Source organism: Perissodus microlepis, chromosome 5, assembly GCF_051167445.1.
Source record: "Perissodus microlepis isolate ML-2025 ecotype Zambia chromosome 5, ASM5116744v1, whole genome shotgun sequence".
In the NCBI taxonomy this organism is placed as follows: domain Eukaryota; kingdom Metazoa; phylum Chordata; class Actinopteri; order Cichliformes; family Cichlidae; genus Perissodus; species Perissodus microlepis.
Window position 1 is genome coordinate 14,043,420 of NC_140465.1, and position 16,535 is coordinate 14,059,954.

At 38.5% G+C, this 16,535-nt stretch overlaps 1 protein-coding gene across 2 annotated transcripts in view; it reads left to right on the forward strand.

Moving 5' to 3' along the window:
• The window catches only part of cpne5b (copine Vb), a 129,756-nt gene that overhangs the window by 80,367 nt on the left and 32,854 nt on the right, over positions 1 to 16,535 (forward strand). For both annotated transcript variants that reach the window (XM_084928037.1, XM_084928036.1), the window contains 2 exons: positions 11,075 to 11,178; positions 12,299 to 12,403. In XM_084928037.1, the coding sequence (XP_084784163.1) occupies positions 11,075 to 11,178; positions 12,299 to 12,403 (209 nt within the window). The remainder of the gene's footprint in view (positions 1 to 11,074; positions 11,179 to 12,298; positions 12,404 to 16,535) is intronic.

Here is a 16,535-nt window from a genome sequence, read left to right on the forward strand (position 1 = left end):
GTATCAGTCTGGATGTTTGCACATCTACCCATCTGTATAAAAATGTATAAAAAAAACCCAACCTATCACGCACACAGACTCGGCTGCTGGGTGTTACACACTGCGCGCTGACCTGCTCTCTAATGAAAGGACCCGAGAACATGATGTGGTGAATGTTGAATGCCTCCTCAGCCAACTCTGGTATACAGATTTTAAATGGTTCACTGGGGTTCCAGCATACAGATTAAAACAGGAACATGTGAATACAAGAAGCTGTCTAAAGAGAAAAGAAATAACGTAGAGAGCGCGAAAGGGAAAGAAAAAATGGCACAATGAAAATGAAAGATCAAACGAGCAGTGATAAGATGATGAAACAGACATTTCTGCGTGTACAGAGTGTGTCTAGATGAGAGAAAAAGACACAATCAAACAGATAGAAACAGTCACAAAGGCACTGAAATTAATCAATATAGGGTTATTTCACGCCTGGTGTATACCAGCTCTTAGCTATAAAAACTGCTTGGCTGATGATAGTGTGAGACTGAGTGATGGTTAATTAAAATGCCGTCCTGCCTGACCTTGTCCCCTGCAGCCTGTGGGATGCACATGCATAAACACACACATACAACACATTTGTATACTGTCTCTTTCACACATTTGTTCACCAACTGCAGTCGGTACTCATATTAGAAGCATTGTGCAAAATGTTTTGTTAAATTTTAGGTCACCTGCACAGGCTGGAGTTTGTATGTGAAAAGGGTCACTTATAGTAAATGACCCAGTGTAAAAATATCAGCCGCACTTTCTATCGCAGCTAGGTAATAATGTGGTAATAGTGGGGTAATTACGCGGAAACAAAAAGGTAATAATATGGATTTAGCAAGTTTGTGCTAGCCGCCAAACTAGTATCCACGTAATTCTCTCAAATCAACATTGTGCCAGAGCAATATCACACTGACCTTGATGTAACCGGGTAACTTGTAAGTAACAGGGCAGAAACTGGGCATAATAATGTGGAAGCAAATGTATGTGCATAAGGCAAAACAAATTAGTAATAGTAAAGGTATAGTAACAATATAATAACCTGCTAGCAATAAAATGGCAAAATCTGTTTTTTTTTTAATATATACAGTATATATAATGATCTGTGGTAGTAACCTTATAATAAATAAGTTATTTTTGTTTTATGCTAATTGAAAATATGATGATAAAATTACCATAATGCTGAAATTATTATTTTGTCCCCAGTATTTGTCTTTGTTTGAAGGTAACAATATATATGTTTAATGTTGTGGCTTATTACCTGAAAACACCTGATAAACAGAACTTATAATACCTGATAATTTCTGTGTAATAACGAACAATCAGGGCACCAAAGTGCCTGTTTCTATTTAAGGCCAAATTAATAACCTATAAAAACAAGGTCCAGGAAACATGTGGTAGCTTCTCAATACTTTTATGACTTTCCTATTACTTTTGTAATGAAGTGGTAATAACTTTCTAGTCTGTTTACTCCACTATTACAACATTATTACTCATCTGTAATAGAAAGTGTGAAAAAAAAAGTACTAATACTGAGCTATCCTAGAGAGCTTTACAGACACTCTTAGCTCAGTTTATTACAGTCAGGAACTATACTCAAAGTTAGTCTAAATAGGTCACCTCACATTCTATTTTTTACACCAGATGCCCTTCCCAACGCAACCCCCTGAGACAGTTGTGTCTCCTCCTGGTATCAAACCAGGGATCTTTTGATTGTGAGGCAAATGTATATAGTGCTACACTATATAGACTATACTATTTAAAGTTTTTCACTCTTACAGCTCTTTTAGCCTTCTCTTCAGCCATAGACAACAGATTTTTTTTTATAATAAAATGCCTATTCCTGTAACTAAACCTAAAAATCAAACAACTTGTAAACTCTGCTATATATCACTTACCTTCTTCACCACGTCTGTGTGACGACTGTTTAAAATTTCTCTCTCTCTCTCTGTTTCTTCTATAATTTAGCTTAAGACATTTGCTATCCCTGGAGAGACAACAACGTCTTGACCTGAGTACAGTTCACTGGATTTTGTGAACATGACTTTGTAATGATGGCCTCGCTGGTGGGTTTAGCAAGGTTTAAGAGGTTAACATGAATTAAGTATTCATGAGCTGGCGTTATTACCAGTTTCTATTTATGATGTAGTCCCAGTAGAAGCGAGCGTGCGGTGGGCCAGTATTTCTTTAAAGTCTTTTTGCTTACACAGTCTACAGCAGGAAGTTTTAATACATCTGTTCGCATAAATGATTAAACTTTATCAGCCTCATTTGCATACGTAAAGTGCTGCAACAACAATAAAAGTACTGCAAAGATCAAGTAACTTTGGAAAAGCTTTACAGTGTTTCACTGTAGTTTCTGTAGTTCTTATATGGATATTAGAAGAAATGCAAGTACATTAAAGATACAGTCTGGGGTCCTGCAAAGGGGCCGTTTGTATAGAGTCTCCTGAGATGATGAATAACAGCAAAACGTTATACTGGGATGTAATGCAATGTAGCATGTGGCTCCACATTTACCTTTGTGGCCCTCAACCTCTGTTCTCTATTTGGAAATCAGCATTATTAACGACCCCTTATGGACCTCTTAATTACTGCTTTTTTTGTTAATATGTCTCTTGCAGCCTATAAGCTCATGGGCTATCCAATCAAAATGTTTGAGTTTCCTACCTAGTGTGTGATAATCTCAATTTCAGGGTGGAACTTTATTATAACCTTTCTTTATTTCGACCTACTGCCACAACATAATTATTATTATGCTTTACCAGGATCGAGTAATGTTTGCACATACCCAGCATGTGCAAAATGAATCAAAGTGTGTTCCCCTACATTTTATCTCTCAGTATAAGGTTTCGTACTCCACCGTGATCATGCCAGTAGCAGACTTTTAAGTGTAGATCAAAGACAGTGAAAAAATATATCTTCACCCCTCAGTTGGCGATACTGTAGACCAGAGCTGGCTCATGCCAAAAAATGAATGTTAACCCACTGAAACATCCTCTCTCTACATTTTGTAGGGTCTACGGATGCAATTAGTCTATATCACTAGACCTTATGGGTTACACTGGCTTTCGGGGATGAAATCATTAAGCTTTAAATGTGAAAAAGAAAATTAAAGAAAAACATGGAATGGTTGAAGATGTGTTCTTTAATGTGGCCGGACCGTGATTCATTTCTTTTACCCGTTATTAACGCTTTCTCAGAAGCTCCGCGTCTTCATATGCAACTTTTAGATAAACAAAATAGGTATTACCCTGATTGAATTATTATTGATTACACAAAGGCTAATATATTAAAAATAAAACAAAAACAAAACAAATGCAACCCCAATTAAAATATGTTCTATTATTTATCCGTCTTTGATTTCCACAAAGATTGACTTTGATAAATCTGAAGCATATGGACAAAATACCATGAGAGCTTATGAAACGGAGCTAGCAATTAAAGACAAGACTGTTCTCCTATTTAATCAAGTTTATGAGCCATGGAGCAAAGTAATCAATCTAAGTATACTGAAACATTTCACCAACTCTGTGTGCTGGTTATTAAAAGTTCTTGCTGCTATCTAAACATGGTAAATTTAAAAATATTAGGTCACGTAAATTTGATTAACACCCACTTGCTGACGCTATCAACACACCCGAAGCAACCAATTTGCGGGGGTGGTTATGGCTTCATGCAAATTTCAAATGATTCGGGGATCCTAAATCCTGCAGGATTTCTGACAACGTGGCCGCTCCCCCTCCAAATCTAGTGGCTGTATTTTCGCTTGGTAGTGTGCTGACTTTTCTTGCACACAGTTCTGGATGTACACAGTATCCTCATGGTAACACTGACCACCTAATCTCTTCCAGTACATGTACTATATCACTGAATCCCACTGGCAATAAGGCAACTCTTTCTTCACAAAGTGGGAGCACAGAAGCTTGGTTTTGCCCCCAGCATCTCTATATTTGCTCTTGCTTTAAGAGAAACTTCCACTACATTAAAAGCTGATAGATCCCCGTGAGGATTTTCATCTTGCTTTAATTGCTTAAATTTAACTGCCTGCCCGACTATTTTGCCATCTGTGTGATTGACCAAAACAGCCAGTGGAGAAGTTTCCTTACTAAGAGTACAGATGTTTAGTCTTTGCATGTGTAACAGCCAGGAACTTAATTTGCTTTCTGACAGGCCCCGATATATATGTCTTTTTTGCTTCTTTGATTCTGATTGATCTTTCTGTCATTGTGATGAGGACGAAACATTCTCATCTGAGCAGAGCAGTTTCCTAAATCCGAATGGCAGACTCCTCGTCTGTTCGCCTCCACTTACCGTGCTTCCATTTTTCTTTTTTAAAATCTTCTTTGATGCCTCTAAATTCCACTTCAGATTGTACAGTACATCTGAAGGGCAGCCTGCAGAACATTTGGTGTGGAGCAAAGTGGAACAGGTTTTTCGATCAGCGTGAGCAGAGAACAAATGGAAAATGGAAAATACAGTATTGAAATGTTGAAAGGAGGAAAAACCTGGAGCGGCTGGGAATGGGGTCATTAGAAGATGCTTTGTGTGTGGAGGAGAAATTGCTTCTGCATAATTCCCCTCATGTACACTGTTTGGTAAACTTATTAAATTCTACAAACCATCATGAAAACATAGACCACAAATTCAGATTTATTGCAGCTATAAATCAAGCAAGAACAGAGGAAAGTAAGATATTAGCTGTTCACTTGTGATCAACGCTGCTTCCGGGTCCAACCTCCTACTGCATTCACTGAGGCTCTTGTTTGTGTTGTAATTCTATCTTATTTTATTTAATATAATAAACAAGCCCATAAAAGTAATCAGTGATCACTGTTGGCCTGTCTGACTTTTTATTAGCAATAATCATGTGCTGCACATTTTTAAGCTCAGTTTTTAAAAGCTTATGATGGAACTACAGCCCATGTGTTCACAGTTTACCAGGCACCAAATATTTGAAAGATTCAGAAAATAATCACTCTGATGCTAACCATTTCAGTGAGGACATGAAGCTTAGGATCAGGTATTTTTCAGAGTGAGTAATTCAAACCAGGCAGCAGCATGTTAGTGACTAACCTCGTGTTGTGGACGGTCCGTTTTCAGCATTTGTCTCTGCTCATCAGGAACCCTCACACTGACTTTTACTGAGGGGAAAAACATTAATAGTCATCCTCCATCTTTGCTGTTCTAATGTGATTATATTATCCTAACAGTAGCTCTGTAGCTAGCAACCAGGTAGAATACAATTATTATAAATTATATACCAGCTAGCCTAACTTCAATACCCTGCAAACATTGCTTCTGTTTATGTATATCACTGTAACTATGATATATGGCATATATACCATTTTATATCATTCCATCTTTATATTTGAAACTAGCGAGCTAACTTCCTGCTAACTTCTAAGCCCATTAAACTTCCTAAATCCTCTTTCTTCATGGATGCTTGGATGTTAAACTTTAGTATACCTGGGAGAGCAGCAACACTCATCACTGTATTGGAAATTAAAAGATTGGGTTATTTTAAATTCTCAGTGATGCCACAGTGTTTTCTTGAGTTTGGGAATTGAAGAAGTGTTTGGACCCAGATGATGTCAAACTTAGGAAGTGGGTTAAGTGGGTTTGTGTAATAACTGTCACAGTTTATAATGACTGGACAATCAATATGATCATGTATGTTAGTGATCATAAATCTGTGCTCTCATACATCACTGAACACAGAAGGACAACATACTAGCCCACTAAGCCCACCTTTGACTCACTATTTCCTCTCAGACTCATCAATTGGGCCTTTAATTAATTCGCTGATTGCCCCTTTTTCTTTTTTTTTCTGCATTAAACCCCAACAACACACTGGCTAACACTAATTCAGGCCTATGTGTTTCTAATAAATTAGTTTATAGTATACATTTGCTAATTTGTCTTCTTTTTTTCGTAATTCATGTGTCAGTAACTGTTTCTGCTCTGACACAAACAGTCCTTATTCCCCCCTGAGGGTGTGAATGTGTCTCTACCTAGTCTTTGTCCCTCTAGCTAAGTATTGATACTGCCATTCTCTCCATATTAGCAAAGGGCTGTTGATCACAAAGCAGGAGTGCAAAAGTGTGTGTGTTTGTGGCTCAGAGTGTTAATGAGGCAGAAGCAGATGCATATTTAATATCCTCTACATGCTGTCATCATAAATGCTTTTATGTGCCTGTCAACTCCTCGGAGATTTGGTGTGTCTTTACTTGCTGACTCAAAGTAGCAGCAACACTGCTACACACCCAACCACCCACACACATACACACACTCATACACACGCATTGCTATTAATTTACATTAACATTTATATTAATAGAACAGTAAAAAAATATGATCTGCTGTCTATTTATTGTTAAATGTTTTATTACAGCATCTTTAGATGGTCTAAAGAAGCTGTGGGCAACATGACAAGGTCGGTATTGGTTGTGAGGCAACTTCAGCTATATTTAGAGGACTTTACTGAGGGTTAGATGAACACAAATTGTCAGGTTGCAGCTGGATCCCTAAAACTCCTTCAGGACCAAACAACTGCTAAACTGCTTGAAAGCTTGCTGTCGATACTCTGTAGCAGATGTGTAAAATAAACCACGCAAATCCCAGACTGCAGTTTTAACTGGATTTCTGGGAGCAGTTTAACAACCTTTATCAGGAGAATATCTTTGATTTAGTACACCCTTGCATCTGTTATTGAAACTTAACTTACAAATTCCTCAAACTCTGTTGAGGGTTTATATTTACTATTTCAGTCTTTATTTTTTATGCATTTCATTTTACTGGACACAGATTAAAAATCTTTGAAGGAAGCAGGGGACAAGTTTTGAATGCTATCTTCCTCACAGGCGATAGCAGCCAAACATTCAGGCCAAAATCTCCTTCAAAGTTGTCTCCATGTGGACATCTACACTGCCTCCACTTTTCCTGCTACTTTTAGGACAAGCCCCGGAGGTATTGTTTCACAGTGGACCTCAAAACTGTGCAGAGAACAAACATCAAGTTCCGCCTGAAAGTGATTCATGTAAATATTTTTGCTACTGATGAGAATCTAGTGTCTGAAAAAAATCCAGAAAGCAAACAGCAGTGAAAGAGTCTGCACAAAACCCAGAGGTAGCACATCAGGAGAGGAGCATGACCAGTAGCTTGCTGGTCATGAAAAGGGCAAATCAAAGGGTTGCTGTTTTGATACAATGGATTAGATCTATTATGCATCTTAACTTGAAGAATCCAGAGCAGGAATTAAAGGAAGTGATTTAAAGTAGCTGCAGCAGCTGAAGTGGTGCAGAGGTGCCCGAGGAGTTGAGGATTTGTGTATTTTTTGATTATCTTTATGCAGTATGCACGGGCACACACATGCTTGCAGTTAGTGGGTTGGGAAAGTGTTGTAAAGCAGAAAATGGACTGTTGTTAAAAATTATTGATTGAATTAATTTAGTGTGACCATTCAGGCCTACCTAGTGCCCTGGAACTGATCTAAATTTCTGTCTGTGGTCCTGTAGCCTATGGCCAGTTTATTAATAATTTTTTATAAGGTGCACGGACACACTTTTGCTGCAATATGCGCCTTCAGAGGTTTAAAAATGCAAGTGTGCTTCAGCCGAGGGCAGTATGAATCGAGAGCTCGAGCGGTTTCACGAGCAGTAAGAAACTTGTTGAAGTCAGGCACTTGTTGAAATGGAAAATATTCATCGAGTATCCAGGGATGGGATGAAAGAAAGAGCCAGAGATGAAATAAAATCTGTTGCTACAGCGAAAAAAATTCTACTTCTCACATTCATACTCATACATATGCTTGTGCATCAATCAGTAAGCAGTGTGGGTGTCAGCACTCTCCCTCAGGATTAAAAGACTGTTTTTTTAAGAGAATGAAAGTGAGTGAGCGAGGAAGCTCAATGTAGGAGGTCTGTGTCAAACGGCAGTCATGTAGTGTGCGTGTGTCCTCAGGCTGAGGGCAGAATACAGATAAAGTTCCTCACTGGCTGCTGGATTGGATGTTTTCTTGAGTGCGCTGCAGCGTGCCTGCCCGTGTCTGATAAAAATAGTGAGAGGACACTGTAGCAACATGCAAACAGGAATTAAAATGCATTTGTGTATAAAGACACTCAAGCCCTCACTCCCAAACCCGGCCTGTCACATCTACAATCTCACACACATTCTTTTGCTGATTTGCCACTCGGCACATGACCAAACATGAGGTGCAAGCTGCAACATTAAAAAGCTATTAAGCTATCATTAGTGGCGCCATGGCTGCCCAGTGGAAGGCCTGAGGCTCTGACAACAACAGCAATCTACTGTTATAGCATCTAAATGTACTGTAATGAACCCACTGTGTTTCAGAGATTAGCTACAGCTCATGTGCCAGAGATCAGTCAGGCCCCATCTCTGTCAGTCCCCATCTCCGCACACAGGGAGAGCCCAGAACACGGACCGGCAGCAGTAAACAAGTAGTACTACAATGCTAAACAGCGGACAAGTGATTTATATTTGGAGCTTTAAAAAGCGCTACATTTCATGATAAACAGCAGTGGGAGAAAATGCAAAATCAGGCCCATTTGTTAGAGAAAGTGGGAGTACTACAGATGAAGAATACGAGCTGTTTTGCAGTAAGAATTAATCTCACAGCATCTGCTGCTGGCCTCTGATTTATTTGTGGTGTATAATGTTTTTTTGTGGTCTTTGTTTATCTTTGTTTATCCACAATAGCCGTAGGTCACCCACCCTCACAGCTAATCTCTCTTAGAGATATGCTAGGGTGTAAGCATAAGAATTCCATTAACTGGTTAACTGCCAACAATAACAATATGTTTCAGCGTAAATGTTTTCATTAAGTTCCAATAAAACTGTTTTTAACAGCACTTGCTCTGTTCATATTATTGGAAGTTATCCGTGTGATCTTATAAGTCAAAGTCTGACTTTATGTGGCCGTGTAAACAAGAAAGGTTCAAATCGAAAGCCTGAACTCTTGGCTCACAGGAATTCCTTTCAACATGTTTCAATTTAATATGAAATTCTGATGGAAAAGCATAAAAGGTCCCTGTAAGTGCATCCAACCTTGCTCAGAACATATTAGACAAACCGACGCCCCAAGCTCAAAGCATACTTTGTGTTTGGTGTTCCTCTGAGGCCAAAATGAACCTGAAGCATCTGACACATTCCAGATGCTGTGACAGGTATCAGAAGACGTTAACTTGATGACTATTACTCATGCTAGAATTAGACTTGGTAAGCAGATGACACTAATTTTAGCAAGACTGCTACTAGATGGATACAGTACATTGATTACAATGTCTGCGCGTGCACACACACGTGCGCATAGTGGATCATTAGGTCGTGTTTATAGATAAAGCTGGAGTGGACTCTAGGCCGAGTGCCAGAGCTTGACAGAGCGAGACCATATAAGCAGGTGACATTTACACTACGCAGACTAAAGCATTAGATAGTCATATGTCTGAATCCATTCCTCGTATAAATAAATGGAAAGTATTTTGCCAAAATATTATACTATACCTCAAGAAATAAGCTTTTTGTCTTTTCAGCACCAGTGTCGAGAATTCTGACATGCATGAGCGCATGTATGTGTGAGAATGTAGTGGACAGACAGTGAGTCCTAACTCTTTTAGACTCCCACTGAAGCTAATTTTTGCTGATCTTCAGCAGTTAGATGGTGTCTTATGTCTATGTGAAATGTCAGTATGAAAAAGTCCAAAGCCATTAAATTTCACATTTGAAAATCTACCAAAGTCTCCATCCGTCTGTCCATCCATGCACTCAGCTGCCCAGCCAGTCATTTTCTTAATCACTTATCCATTTCAGGGCTCAGAGAGTTCTGGTGTATCCCGCAGGTGGAGTGCACACTGGACCCAGACAGCCAGTCCATCACAGGGCCCACATAAAACTCACATAAAAGCTGAATATTGTTAATTTTTTTAATTTAATTTAATTTTATTTAATCTTTATTTAAGCACTCAATTTACAAGAAAGAACTTTTTCAGACAGCATAATAAAATTACAATTATAAAAATAAAAAGAGAAAATTATGTAATGTTTATACAAGAACATGTTCCAAGTTATAATTTCACAACATTATTTATGAGTCTGCAAATGGAATCGATTGAAAGACTTAAATTTAAATTGAATATACATTGAAAACTCCAGTAACTGTGACTATATGTCAGTAATGAATACATAGATGCAAAATGCATTTTTTTTTAATTTGTGAGATTTTCTATATTTCCACGAATGTCAGACAAAAATGTCAGATTTTCCTAAAAGTAGATACAGAAAAATCTGCATTTATCAGGGAAGATTGCATGTGAACTTTTAATTTGAAAACTATTTCAATCAGTGGTTTGAAATTCAACCTGTAAGCTGATGTGCCAGTTTTTTTCCTGCAGTCATACCCTCACATCAGACTCAGCAGTGGCACTTTGGATTTGGAAAAAGAGGAAACAGACGTTGAAGGTCATATTTTAACTGCTGTGTGAACAGATGGTATCGGCATGTGCGATTCCCAGTGCAAAAGGAGGTGTGATGGTCTTTCCTGGTGACACTGTTGACATTTTATTTAGCCAACAAGTCCTCACCATTAAGTGTGAATTCCTTTAAGACTGTCGGGAAAGCTCCAGGAAACGACCTCAAGAAGCTGGTTGAGGGAAAGCCAAGAATCTGCAAAGCTGCTATCAGACATACAGTTTTGATGTCTTTAGTAATGTTTAAAACAACAACAACAACAACAACAACAAAAAAGCACAGAAAGGACAATAACACTGACAGTCCAGATGTCTGACTGTCACTGTAAAAGATATACACAACTACACAAACTACAGTATGTCAGAAAACGTGAAATGAAAAGATGCTTTTTCATCATGCAGTATTCAGTATCCTATTGTGTGATGCACAAACAGCTGCATCCATCTGTTGCCCTCCTGCAAGCTGTGAAGACAAAAGTGGAGAAGTAGGAAGCAAGATCAGAAATAGGCCACCATGAATAAAATCACAAAGAACTAACGATGAACATTCCCATGCATCCCTACAGGATAGTGCCACCATGCAGTTTTGTGCCAACAAGCTGGACAAAAAGGACTTCTTTGGCAAGTCGGACCCTTTCATGGTTTTCTACAGAAGCAACGAGGATGGAACGTGAGTGCTGCTTGTGATTTTGTCTTGCACTGGGAAGCGTTTGAGGAAGGCTCCTGAGACATAATCCATGGAGCTCCAGTCTTGGTGCGGTGGTCTAATTCAAAGGTGCTGCATTTGCCATGTTAAGTCAATGATTGAAATGCACAACATTTAGTGGAACAGTACAGACAAAAACAGCAAAATATGATTATTAGAGAGGAGCTGGAGTGGTTCATGAGATGCGTACACCCCAGAAAGCTGTGTACAGAGGCATCTATCCAGTTCACACCACAACCACAACTCCCGTGACTATGCCTTACATAAAACACTCCAGGAGAGCAAATTGGAAAAAGAGGCAATTAATGTAAGAAGCATAAAATGAACATATAAAGAAAAACACTGCATCTGCACCTGCCTTTTAAACCAATAGGAAAAACAGTTTCTGAGGCAATTCACGTAGGGATGCACAAGACTCTCCTATCTCCTCACGCTTTCCCAGAGTGCTGTTTAGCCTCCCAGAGGGCTTTGCAATTGTCACGGAGTCAGCGCTATCTGCCAACAGATGCTTTACCAAGTGTTGTGTTAGTCTAGTTTGAGTTTTTTTTCATGCATTTTTCTCTTTATGTTAACAGCTTGGGAAACCAATCCCCATAGGCATGCTACATGTTGGTGGCCAGAGGAGGTAAAAGTTAGAGGCTCATGGTTAAACGAGTCACAGGGGTCTGAAAGGCTTGAGGCAATTAGTAGTGCATGAGTAATCCAGGCCTTTGGGTAAAAAGGCAGGATTAAAACTATGATACATTGTTGCTTTTTAGGAGGTTTTTTTTGTCTGCAAAACATTTTAGATATCAAAGGAATCCATTAGCATATCATAGTCTCACTTGCGGTCAAAGATAGGGAATTAAAAAGCTAGACAAAATATAAAATTATTCGTTATAGTCTAAAATATGTGAGACTGGCCTAGCCCTATTTAAGACTGCAAGATTTTCTTTATTGTTTTGCCCATCTCTTACATTACCTGCTTCTTCCCTCCTATTTGCATAGTTTTGTATTTCTCTCTGGCTTGTGTAAGCAACAAAGGACAAATTTTATTTCACTGTTTTCTTGAATATATTTGATAACATTCATTCTCCTTCTCTAGGTTTACTATCTGCCACAAAACAGAGGTGGTGAAGAACACATTAAATCCAGTGTGGCAGCCTTTTACCATCCCAGTACGAGCACTCTGCAATGGAGATTATGACAGGTACAACACTTTACACTTTCTTATCTGCATATCTGCTGTTTTCCCCACACTGTTGCATTTGGGTCTGTTGACCTTCTCTTTCTACCTGATAATAAATATAATACACACACCATGAACAGTCGGTAATGTTGAAATGAGAGATGGTGATGTAGCAATAAATTTACAATTCTCTTCGAACAAGCTTTTCTCTTATAAAATTAAACAGTTAAAAATGCTGCTCTTGAAGGTATCAGCCAAGTTAGCAACCAATTGCTGACTGGCTGTGAGTGGTTGCTGAAAGTTGCTGACAATCACTGTAAAATTAATTGCTAAAGCCCCATTCATACAGGCCTAGAGACCAGTCATTGACTCTGGTAACTGCCAGTTGCTAGAGAAGAGTGTATAATCCTTGACCTGTTGTGATTGCTAGAGGTTACTGCTAGTTGCTATTGTCAAATAAGTTGCTAAGAGCTCCTTACAATTGCTTTGGTCACTACATGGTTGCAATCGTCACCCGTAGTCTGTAAGGAAAATGCTGAATAGTCAGCAAACACTAGCAAACTACTTGCCAAGCTTTAGTGAAACTGTGAAATAAGCGATGCAAACCAGAAATGGAGACTATTCGCCTTCACAGTGAAACTTGCACCTTGAATATGAACGAAGGTTTAAATTGCACTTTTTCAAGTTTCACTAAAGCTTGCAGTGAAACTACAAGGAGTAAAACTTAAGTAGTTTGCTAGTATTTGCAGACTAGTCGCTATTGTTCATGCAAACCACAGCAATATGCTAATGACCAAAGCAATTGCAAGGAGTTTTTGTGTTTGCTAACTGGTCTCTGAGCCCGTGTATAGTAGTTACGGGTTAGATGTGAGACTGTCCTCAGCTGTCAATGTCTTAATTCAAGCAGCCATTGTTTTAAGAGTGGCCAAGTTACCGTTAGCACTGTAAACCACATACGTGTGGGGTGAAAGCAGAATGCTCATTATTCAGACAACACAAGGCTGAACAAATTGTGAGTCGATAGGAAAAAAAATTAAAGAGCATCCACGTGACTAATATGATGGTTAACGAATTTAGAAGCATTTTAAATACACTGTCATGATTCAGGCTTCTTCCTCTTTCTTTGTTTTTACACTGGATTACATTATTTGCCAAATATCTAAAATAATGATGGGTTGCTCTTCCCTCCTGGCACATAATTAATGCAGATATGTTGTGTCAGAAAAGTAATGAATTCCCTTTCCTCATGGGGTATCTGCCCGTTTCTAATTTAGAAGACAGTTCTGAGAAGAAAACAAAGTAAATCATGAAGGAGCTGTGAGGATAGACGAAAAAAGTTGTGACAGATCACTTTTGTGGGGGGGGGGATGTTTTTTTTATGCATCTTTTTCCTGCCTCTCTCTCTCTCTCTCTCTCACTCTTTTCTCAGCTATCTCTCTCAAAGGTGTCTGTCATATCTTTTTTTGTATGCAGTGAAAGTAATTACAGAAAATGCTGAGAACCTGGTGTGCGCTTAGAAAACTGAGATGAATCCTAAAGAAAAAGGGACATAGCTACTGATGACGCTGATTTTATGGATGTGTGGGATTGCCTCAAGATGCGTTTCGATAAATTTCAGGCGAAACTGTGTCAGCCAGCCAATCACACAGAAGTCCGAGAAGTGCTCGCTCCCCTGTCAGAGCCAATCATACACAAGGGACTGAGCTGGACATCAAAGGCACTTCCTTAAATGTTCCTGTGCTATGAAAGCATGAACACGTATACACACATGCCCACACAGTATAATGAAATGTGACAAGCCAAAAGCTGAAACAGCAGGAGATTCTGTGTCTTGAAATATCACCAAGACAGTGCTATAAACAGGTTATATATTTGAGAGTGGGTGAGAAATCAACTTTGTGTGTCAGTGGGTTTTTTTCTCTTTTTTTGGTTTTCGTGTTCCTGTGAGAGGGCAATGGGGAGGCCTGTCAGTATTTTTAATTACATAGTTTGCAAGATCCTTTAATAAATAATCTTTACAACCTCTGTCATGGTACATTATCGCCGAGGATGTCATTCAGGAAACACAACCTCTATAGGCTGTTAGTCATTTTGAACCAGTATGCAATTACTGCTTACAGACATCAAGTGAAGGAAACCTTCCAAATATTTGAAGTGTTAATGTGATGCAAAGAGCCAGATACAACAAACACATCTAATACTGTCCAGACCTATTTAAAATTGTACAAGTATCAAACATTTGTCTTTAAAATTTGGTTTTGAATCTTGCAGTTTGCAGTTACAGCCAATTAGAACAAGTTGGCTTAAAGGGAGAGGAGCTGAAAACAACTCGATTCAGACAATGAATGAGCTGTGGGAATGCACCGACGCCCATCGGATATAAATAAGGATTATTTGGAACTGTAAATCATGCAACACTACTCTAGAATAAATATATAGAGCCATATAAAGATATAATCTGTGGACTGAGCCCTCAGAAATGGCTGGTATTTAATGCCATGAAAAAATATTTGCTCTCTTCTGAATTTCTTAGTTTTTTAGATATTTGTCACACTTACCTGTTTCAGATCATCAAAAAAAAAAAAAAAAATTAGACAAAGATAACCCGAGTAAATATAAAATGCAGCTGATTATATAATGATTTCAGGTATTAAGGGAACAAAGCTATCCACAAGTTACAATCAAGCATTTGAAATAGTTGGCAAGTCTTTCAGATTACTCTTTAATTTAGCCACATTTTTGAGCATGAATGGCCCGTTTAGGTCGTGCCAAAGTATCTCAATTGGATTTCAGTCTGGATTCTGACTAGGCCACTCCAAAACCTTCATTTTGTTTGTTCTGAGCCATTCAAAGGTGGACTTGTTGGTGCGTTTTGGATCATTGTCCTGCTGCAAAAATTGGGTGTGCTTGATCTTCAGGGCGTGAACTGATGGTTGGACATTGTCCTTCAGGATTTTCTGGTAGAGAGCAGATTTCATGGTTCCATCAGTAACTCTTTCCAGACTTTATTTCTCAACTGTTTCTTTAGTTTTTGGCACGGTGCATTACACGTTGAGATCTTTTAATCTGCTTCACTTTGTCAGACGCATTTTATTTAAGTGATTTCTTGATTTAAAAAGTCTGGCAGTAATCAGGCCAGGGTATGGTTAGTTAACTTTAACTCTGCTCTCAAAAACAATGGAATTAATTCGTGATTCAGCAGGCAGGGCTATTACTTACAGGGTCGGGTATATGGAGAGCTTTTTCCCTCCTAATAAATGAAATCGTTATTTAAAAACTTTGTTTTGTATTTACTCAGGTTATAGTTGTCTGATATTAAAATCTGTAACTGGAAACATAGAAATGTGAAAAATATGCAAAAAACAAAAAAATCAGGAAGAGGGTAAATACTTTTGAAGACACTGTGTGTTAAATGCAAAGCCTATTTTATCATGTTTGTCAGCTGGATGAAAGGGGAAAAATGTGCTGTATAATGTAGCTTGTTAAGCTATCACAAAGTATTTTTCTACCCAGGATGTATAGTTTAAATATAAAAAAATCTTTTGTTTCTGTATGATGCCTAACATTAGCTAACACCATAGTCTCAGTTTTCCGAGAATATCTTGTTAGCTAATGACATTTCTGTTTCATTCGTGTTTTCTTTGTCTGTGCAGTGACGGTAAAGCTACACCTGGTGGACATTTAAGCCACCTGTTTGGTGTACGGCACATTATGATGATTTGTTTCTGAAGTCTCTTCCACTGCAGTTTGAATAATTCTTTTCCAATACACCAACTTTTACACTTCAACACGGAGGCATATTTTTGCAGAACATAAATGTTTTTGTTTTTTTTTTTACAATAGATGACACACATGGATAAAGCAATAACCTGAAGTAAATGTGTTGTTTTCTTACTTATTCTTACATTATATGCCTTTCCCAGAGAGGCCTTATCTTGTAGCCTGAGGCCTTAGTATTTCAAACATTTCCTTCAACATAATGTCATCCTAACCTTCCACATCTGGAGCCAGTGCAGAAGACTTTCCCTATTCTGGCATGAGTGTATCAGGGTGTAGAGACAGCGTCTGTAGTTCCAGCTGTTTGTTATGTGCATCTCATACTCTGTGTCTCATTCTGAGCCCATCTCATGTTGACGAAGACATCGAGGTATCT